This window comes from Euphorbia lathyris, chromosome 3, assembly GCF_963576675.1.
Source record: "Euphorbia lathyris chromosome 3, ddEupLath1.1, whole genome shotgun sequence".
In the NCBI taxonomy this organism is placed as follows: domain Eukaryota; kingdom Viridiplantae; phylum Streptophyta; class Magnoliopsida; order Malpighiales; family Euphorbiaceae; genus Euphorbia; species Euphorbia lathyris.
Genome location: NC_088912.1, coordinates 64,861,211 through 64,870,592, shown reverse-complemented (window position 1 = coordinate 64,870,592; position 9,382 = coordinate 64,861,211). Strand labels below are relative to the sequence as shown.

General features: G+C 32.9%; 1 protein-coding gene across 1 annotated transcript; it reads left to right on the top strand.

Moving 5' to 3' along the window:
* The first annotated feature begins 5,619 nt into the window (after window positions 1–5,619).
* Window positions 5,620–7,424, top strand: LOC136222759 (probable CCR4-associated factor 1 homolog 7). The gene is made up of 2 exons (XM_066010489.1): window positions 5,620–6,133; window positions 6,328–7,424. The coding sequence occupies exon 2, from the start codon at window positions 6,457–6,459 to the stop codon at window positions 7,279–7,281; it is 825 nt and encodes a 274-aa protein (XP_065866561.1). The 5' UTR covers window positions 5,620–6,133; window positions 6,328–6,456; the 3' UTR covers window positions 7,282–7,424.
* The last annotated feature ends 1,958 nt before the right edge of the window (window positions 7,425–9,382 follow it).

The following is a 9,382-nucleotide window of genomic DNA, read 5'->3' as shown; positions in this document are numbered from 1 at the left end:
GTGACCCTAATAAATTTATACATTTTTCAAATTAAAATTCCTACTTCTTTAGGTATGAATGCTCATTCCTTTCCTTTCCTTTAATTTCCCTTTCTTGCTTCCTTTTCCCTTACCCCTTGTGAACCAAACGCCCCCTTATAGAATAGGGTATTGCTATTTACCGCCCTTAAATTCCTTACTACCGCCATCTTTTGACAATTTTACCCTTTGCATAATTTTTGATTCAAAATTTGAGAAAAAAAAATTGAGAGAAAAATTTAAAATTTGGCCTAAACGGATGTGGCATCCGTTCGGCCCATGGTGGGGGCGGACGCGGCACTCCGACCGACCCATGGCAAGAACGGATGGCGCATCCGCCCCCACCATGGGCCGGGCGGATGCGCCATCCGTTCTCACCATTGGTGGGGCGGAGTGCCACGTCCGCCCCCACCATGGGCCGAACGGATGCCGCATCCGTTTAGGCCAAATTTTGAATGTGCAAAATCGTAAAATTTTTAGTGACGAAAAATACTAAATCGTTCAATTTTTTATGACGAAAAATGCAAAATTCCCCAATTTTTTGTGACAAAAAATACAAAATCGTCATGAAAAATATGTATTATTTTCATGAGTTCTTTGATAAAAAAACATAAATTTTAATGTTTCCGACTCGTAATCGTCCATTTTCGTGGTTCAGGTTGTTACACATCAATTATTTTCATAATTTCAATTATTGTTTTTCGGGTTTATGATTTTGGAGAGAGAATTTTTAGTTTTTGATCAAAATTATGAGAAGGGCAAAAAAGTCCAAATGAAGGCGGTGATAGTAATTTGAGTGCGGTATTTAGCTGCTCACTATAGAATAATAGACCTTTAATTAATTTATCTATAATTATAATCAAATTACAATTATCAATAAATCAATTAACCAAAAGGAAAATTACAAAATTGGGTCAAATGGAAGACTTATTTACTCAACATACTACAACATATCTAGACTATGTTTGTGTGACTTTCCCAAAATACTCTCACCCTTTTATCTTCCCCCTTCCCCTTTTCTCTTCCTTACGCGAAAACGATTGCTCTCTCAGACCTTTGATCTCCCTCTTTTCCTTTATATTTCACAAAATCTGCACCATTTCTCTACATCACCATGTCTTTCTCTTCTTCCTCTCTTCATCTCTTGATTCTCCATCTTCCTATTCCTAGAAAACCAAGTCATGGTTCTCCATCTTTATGTTCCTACTCGTTTCTTGGTTTCTTTCTTCTTGCGTAGATCAAAGAAATTGTTATTTTACGTTATTTTCATCGTTTTTCCAAGTTTATCATATGGTTTTTGTCGAAAAATGTAAGTATATACTGTTTTCTCTACGTTTTTTCCAGAAATTCACTTAGCGTATGCCGTTTTCGCGAATGTCTGCGAGGAGAAAGAGCCTGAAAGGTGTCGATTTAACTTCGCGAAATGATGATTACGTGAAGTCTGCGAGGGTAAAGTTCATGATTTTTCCCTCGCAGACTTCGCGTAATCCGTTTTCGCGAAATCTACGAAGTCAGACGGGAGGGCGAACGACAAATGGCTACAAAAATTCTAAGTGTAATATATATATATGTATATATATATATATATATATATATATATATATATATATATTAAGGGTATTTTGGGAAAGTCACACAAATATAGTCTAGATATGTAATAGGTTGAGTAAATGGGTTAAAAATGTAAATGGGTCTCCCATATGATCTAATTTTGTAAATTTTTCTTAACCAAATAATCCCCTAATACGCTACACATTTCGGCTACTCTCTATCTCACTCTAAAATTACCATTCCATCCTCCGGTTCCAATATGTGACCTATTAGTTTCTTACCACTAGTAGCCGTATACAGTTATTAAAAACTAATTTCATCAAATTAAATTCAACTAAGTGCATAACAGAATGAGTGCACGGACTGTGAATAGCAAAACCGTAAACATTCCCTTAGAGCAATAAGAAGCCAAATTGATACTGAAGTTAATCTTTCCATATTAGGTCCAATATAATTCGATCATTCATCAGCTATATCCTTAAACGAATCTGTAACTATGGAATATGTCAAAGTTACATACAATAAGACGTTTGTTTTACTTGTCCTGGTAGAATTAACTCTGAATAGACAGGTTAAGTGAAATCTTCATTTCTACTCTTAACCATATCACCTTGCAAGGATTTCAAGTTAATTCTCCATAAGAGGCCATGCATATATCTCATATCTATCAGGAGTGAAGAATGTTCAATCTAACATTAACTATCCTGCAATTACTTTATGAGATACCCAACGTCTGCTCGCACACACCCCATAAGCCCTCTTGTTGTGGATCGTGTTTAAACAGAGTCGAAGCATCACACTCCATAATCCAGATTTACTAATTAATGTTTGTTTGAGTCTGAGGATTACTTATACCTACTAATACCTATGAGACGAAACATGTGACACTAGATAAATCCATCCATCCTGTTATCTCTATCCAGGTCCTCGATCCTAATGAACTCCTTCACCGGATCCATGTAACTGCATAGATATCTCAATATCTAAAGTTTGTGAGATTAGCTCTCTGTTCACAACAGAACACATTATTACATGCAAGTCTCAATACTATTATGTTAATCCTTAAACATATTACTCGGGCATCTTTAAGTTTATTGGCTGATTATAAAGTATCGTATCACTTCATGCTTGTATGAACATTTTATGATTACTTAAATAAACTTGTGATTTTCTTTTATTTAACTTGATTAGTTGTGATAAAACATTAATGCCTTTATATAGTTAAACATACTATATCTCATAAAATAAATGATAAAAGAACAATTCATTTATAATTAGTTTATATCCTAAAACAATTGTTTATAGAACATAAAACCCCCAACACTTTTGCCCCTTTCTTCTTAGACCCATATGAGGTAGTTTCTTCGCCCTCTCCAGAAACATGATTTATAACGGGGACAATGAGATTTGAGGCTCAGACTGAGTGCTATGAGAATCCATCCCCGACACTTCACGAATAACCTCACTAAAAAAAACCCTGAAATGGCAAACTCGAAAAACAATAAATCAAATGTGCAAATAGAAATTAAAAGCATGAAGACAAGAGAGAGAATGAAAAGAAGAAACCTAGATGAACATCAGAAACCCACCGAAGCGAAATCTCTAGAAAAAGCATGAAGAAAGGAGAGAGAATGACAAGAAGAAGTGAATAGAAATGAAAAGACCATCTTTTATAAGGAAGAGGCGCCAAAACTCGAAAATCGAGAACCATTGATGACGTGGCTATACCCGATTGGTGTGGAAAGTTGTGCTTGACAGGTTAATAAATGCCTTCAGCATGCTAAGGAAATGAATAGCCCTAAAGGGTTTTCTGGCCTTTTAGGGGGGCTTCTGATAACATCCAAATATAGCCATGGGGCAGAAGTGTAATAAGACAGGGAAATAAGGAGCTGCCAGCATCATAACCAGCCACATGTAGTGGAGCAAAGACACGCCATAGGAGGAGATACGCAAGGATCCATAAAAGGAGATACGTCCAAAGATCCGCCATCTCTACTTTTATGAGTTAGGATCCGTCATCATATCCCTGGACTGTTGTAAAAACACCAAATGATTAAACTGAACAAACCTCCTTGATGCTGAGATCGGTTACATGATAATCAATAGTCATTAAATAAGCATTAAAGGCATGAATGTTCAGCTATGCATCCATTAAATGCCAAAATGTTACAAAAACCTATATAAATACTCAAATTCTATGGAACCTAAAGTACACAAACTAGATTCTAAACACTTTTATGATTATTCTTACTATTCCCAAATACAATCAATGGCAAAACCAAGGGGGGCTAGCCGGGGTTGGAGCCACGGTTGGATGCCGGAAATTGGTGGAAAATTAATTTCCAATCCTCCTCTAATTTCTGCGCAAGGAAGGTAATGCTCAGTTATGGAACTGATGAACTGATGCGAGAGGAAGAAGATAACCTAATTTTAATTATTGTTTTTTTTAAATAGAATAAAAAGGTGTGGTTTGGTTTCATTTAGTTAAAACAAAGAAAAAGTCTCAATTTCAAATACCCCTCCCTCTCTCGATATCTCGAAATATTCCAAATTGAAAATCTCAAATCCTCCTCTTCCTTTCTCGATTTCTTGCTATAAAATTAATTTCCTATCTCATTGTTGTTCAAAAAGTATAAAACTACAAAAATATATACAACTTGGTTGGTTGATTTCTAACTTTTCTTTGGGTTAGACTATGCTTTCTTTGTTTTTACCACCATTGGATGAACTTACTTTGTTAAAGTCCACCATCATCCAATGGTGAAAAAAACAAAGTAAGGCTTACTTTGTTAAAAACAAAGTAAACATAAAAGGCACCACTTTTCTTTTTCCCCTATTTGAAATGAATGAAGATATTTGTTTATTCCTATTTGAAATGAATGAAGATATTTGTTTATTCCTCTACTTGATTTGGTAAAATAAAGTGATTAAGTGAGTTTAATAGTGCCAAATATGAAGAGCTAATTTTGATGTTTAATTATGTTTTAGAAAATAAGAAAAAAGAATTAGCTGAGTTTGAATCTAAATATAAAATCTTGAAAAGAGAACTTGAGATTAAGGTGAAAAATTATAGTAGAAATAAGGAAGGAACTTCTAAAAGAGTTATAGTAGGTTCTGCAAATTGAAGTTAATAATATAAGAAAACCTTGTTATTTTGCATCAGTTGTTAAATTGCAATGAGTTTTTGTTTCAGTTTTTGATAGTAGTTTTTCTTAATTAATTTAGTAGTTATGGAGCCTTTACTATAATTAACACATCTTCTAGCAAACTATTCCATCAAATCATGACTATTGCTAATGCTAGCTCTGTTCAATAACTTTTCTCTTTTTCTATTAATTTATACCTTTCTTGTCAAATTTGTAGAATTAAGTTATTAGTATTATAAGAATTTAGTTATTAATATTTGAGCACTTGCTCATTTGAAATCCTTGTTCCGCCATTAAATATAATACTAATTTTAGTATTAGAGTGTTCTCTGCCAATCCAACGACACCTTGAAGAGATGATATTCCAACCAAGGGTATTTTTATAATTATAAATATATTAGAATTTCAATACAAAATTTAGTTTAAACGATTTGAAATCATTAACCATTTAAACCAACCTTAATTAATTTAATATTGAAATTTCATAGTTATTAAATTTTAATTACAGCATCAATTAATATATTAAACAATTAGATAAATATATATATATATATAGAATAAAATATGACTCACATCTAATATTTTATTATATAAATATCTATCTCCAATTTCATAATAAAGAAGCTTGCAAACTAGAAATTCAACAAATTATAACTAAAAATGTTAACTGTTAGTAATTGATCTGTAATTGTATAAAAAAAGATGAAAATATCTAAAATTCGATTCGAGTAGAATCGATTATTATTTTGAACTTGAAATGGAAGATCGAATTAAAAAAAGGTGAAGATGTGGAAGCTTCAAAAGCATCCACGTGGACAAATATTAAGCACCAGTACATCAACCAGATTCTTCCATGAAAGATTTAATAATATGGTTTACTAAATTTTTCGATAAACATATTAAAAATATGTGAAAAAACAAAAAAGAAAGAAAATATTGAATAACAGAAATATTTTTGTTTCTCTCTCTTCTCATGGTGATGAGGAGGTGAGACAAGCAAAACCACATTTATTCATCCCTGAATCCTGTTTTCGCCTTCCTTTGCTTGTTTTTAAATTTCTTTGTTTTTTCTCTGGATTTTTTTTTGTTTGTTTTTTCTTCTGCAAACAAGCAAATATTCATAGGATTTTAGATTCCAATCAACAAAAACCCATTCTCTTTTTTAGCCATTGTTAAAAAAAAAAAGAATAAATAAAAATATTTAGTATTAATTCGAAAATATCTCTTTCGCTATCTTCTGCTGCTCCTGTTTATAATACCCTAGCGGACCAGAAAAAGATAAAGCTCCTATTATCTTCACCGTCATCTTCATCTCCATCCGCTGAGCCTTCGGTTTTCCTATCTGAATGTATGTTTCTCTCTCTAGAATCTGCAGGTTGAGATCTGCAATCTGATGCTTCTTATCTCTCTCATTTCAGGTGTGTTTTCGGATTTCTTGGTCTTTCCCCTCTCTTGATAATCGATTTCTGTAGATCTGTTTTTACACATTTTATGTGATTGCACTTTAAACTCTTGAGTTTTAGATCTGCTTATCTGTTTTCTTTATTATTATATGCAAGGATTGTTAGGGTTAATTGCTGATTATTATTATTTTTGAAAATTTGGGTTGCAGATTTTGGGTGGTGCCGATTGGTTCGATTTATATTAGCTGGGGTTTCTTGATATTAAATTCTTTGTTTAATTAGAGACCTGGTTTTGAGCAATTCCGTGGCTGTCTAGATCTGGTTTTTCTGTACGAGGAATGTCGCTGCTTCTGAAAGGCGATTCTATCCAGATTCGCGAGGTGTGGATTGACAACCTTGAAGAGGAATTTGAACTAATACGTGAAATTGTTGATGATTATCCTTTTATAGCGATGGACACAGAGTTTCCAGGCATTGTGTTGCGCCCTGTGGGCAACTTCAAGAATAGCAATGACTATCATTATCAGACCTTGAAGGATAATGTGGATATGTTGAAGTTGATTCAGTTGGGCCTTACATTCTCAGATGAGGAAGGGAATTTACCCACATGTGGAACTGATAAATATTGCATCTGGCAGTTCAATTTTCGTGAGTTTAATGTGAACGAGGATGTTTTTGCCAATGATTCAATAGAACTTTTACGCCAGAGTGGAATTGATTTTAAGATGAATAATGAAAAGGGTATAGATGCAAAGCATTTTGGTGAGCTTTTGATGTCATCTGGTATTGTTCTGAATGATAGTGTGCACTGGGTGACCTTCCACAGTGGTTATGATTTTGGCTACTTACTTAAGCTCTTGACATGTCAGAATTTGCCAGATACGCAAGCAGGGTTCTTTGACTTGATCAATATGTACTTCCCAACACTCTATGATATTAAGCATTTGATGAAGTTCTGCAATAGCCTTCATGGAGGGTTGAACAAGCTTGCAGAGTTGTTGGAAGTGGAGAGAGTTGGCATATGCCATCAAGCAGGCTCGGATAGTTTGCTCACAGCTTGTACATTCAGGAAATTAAAAGAGAATTTCTTTAGTGGCTCTTTGGAAAAGTATGCGGGTGTGTTGTACGGTTTAGGTGTTGAGAATGGACAGACTACCCATTAATTGTGAAAATTGAAGAAAACTTCCAAAAAAAGGGTTAGATATACGATCATGCAGCTATATGTGTGTGCTTAACACCCACGATTTATGTACACTTTTTTCATCGAGTTTTTCTTAATTTATGAATAATTTCATAGTTTGACTTACTTTTCTTCTTCTCTGCAACTCTTAAATTCTTTTCTTTTAAACCAATGCATTTAGTTTCTGTGTACAGACAAACTTCACTGCATCCATCTATTAGCTACCAATATAGACCTGTATGGGTGTAGCTTATCATGGTAAACAACTTAATGACGTTAATATTTGGTAGCTAGATATGTATGCAGGAAGAGTTCAATTGTTTGCTGTAGCTAGATTTGTTCTTTATTATTATTTTTATTGTGTTTAACACAAATTCTTTTGTTCCTTCATCATTATGGAAAAACTAACTGTTGTTCACTTGGCTGCTCGATTCCATGACGATATCAGTTTCAGGTACTTTTAACATTTTCGCACATATATATAATTACAATTACTTGTATATTGATTTTCATATAGTAAATGTAACCATTTTGAGGTTCAGTATTCTATTATTTTCTATTGTCTGTTTCCTCTCAACTCTCGTACTTTTTGTATGTGTTATGCTTTTGTTTCAATGAACGAAAACAATTTTCATAAACCTGAATTTGCTATTTATATATTTTTCTTTCACGAAGCCTTTATTCACGTCTGCAGATTTGCTGGTTTAAACAGGTCTTCAATAAAGCTATTTAACTATATTGTTTAATGTAGGACTTAAGAGTTTTTTTGTATCAGTTTGTTAAAAATTTGAAGTGATTTGATTAGGAAAGGGTTGTGGTGCGCAATATTTTAGTACTTTGGAATTTAGTTGAACTTATAATTTGGGTAATTCAATTTGGATTATGATAAGAGGTTGCTATTCAATCCAACTTGTTCATATTACATTTACTGTAAGGAATAAGGATCGAACTTTGAACTGATTTTAAACATTTACTAAATGAAATTGAGAAGTTGTGAATATATATAATGTATTCTTTATGGGTTTGCCGTAATCTGCATAATCTGCATACATGTTATTGTAGTTTGGTTGGATCTGATTTTATTGTTCCCGAATGACAGTTTTTGCAAATCTGGGAAGTTTGTGCATGTACAAGGCAATGGAAGCGGATATTTTGAGAGTATATTATATATTTAATTCTTTTTGTCATTTGATTTCTAACTTGGAAGCCCTTGATGGTTGGTATAGTTTCTTCTGGAACATATAATGTGTGCTGATCGCTTCCTGCTTCAAGAAAGTGACCAGAGAACAGCCAAAATTTGCTGTGTTTCTGTCTCTTAGCCTTTCTGCTGTTCTTCTCCAATATGCTCTCAGCATAGAAAGATCTGGTGGACTGAACTCGTAGAGAAAAAAAGGGTGCTTTTGTTTTTTTTTCTTTCCAGATTTATATATAATTTGCTTTGTTATTTGTTTCTATTAGCAGTGTTAAATTACCGAATGGGATTGTTTTTTTCTTTTAATCAGAAAATCATTGATTTTCTCCATTGCTATTTATTCTATAATATGTTTTGTTTTTTAAATAATGAGTACTGAAACTTGAGGAATTTAATCTAAGTAAAATTTACTGACATGACATGAGTTATTGTTTATTTAGAACACTAGTTTCAAATAGATGTTTTAGAATTATTAATTTATTTTTTTAGGACAGTTTTATATTAATGCATTTTCCCCCAAGTTTGCTTTTATTTAATGGTAAGAGAGACGGTGTTGATGCAAATAATTCTAATTAGATATAATATTTAAGAATGAGAATTTTTTGATTTAAAAAAAAAGAATGAGACTTTTTTTTAATAGAAAGTAGATCTTTAAGAGATGGGTATCACCTTTACTCTTTGTAACAAAGAGTTTGGAGGTTAATGGAGATGAGAGTTAAAGGAGGGATCGGAAAGGGAATGGAAGTGATGGAAAGAAAAGTTAAAAGTTAATTTTGGAGGAAAAAAAGTTAAATTCTTTGTATAGAGATAAAATTTTAGAATTTTGAGTTTGGGGATTAGAGAAAGTAAACATTTAACTTTCATTTATTCTAAAAAAAAATATATTTCAAAT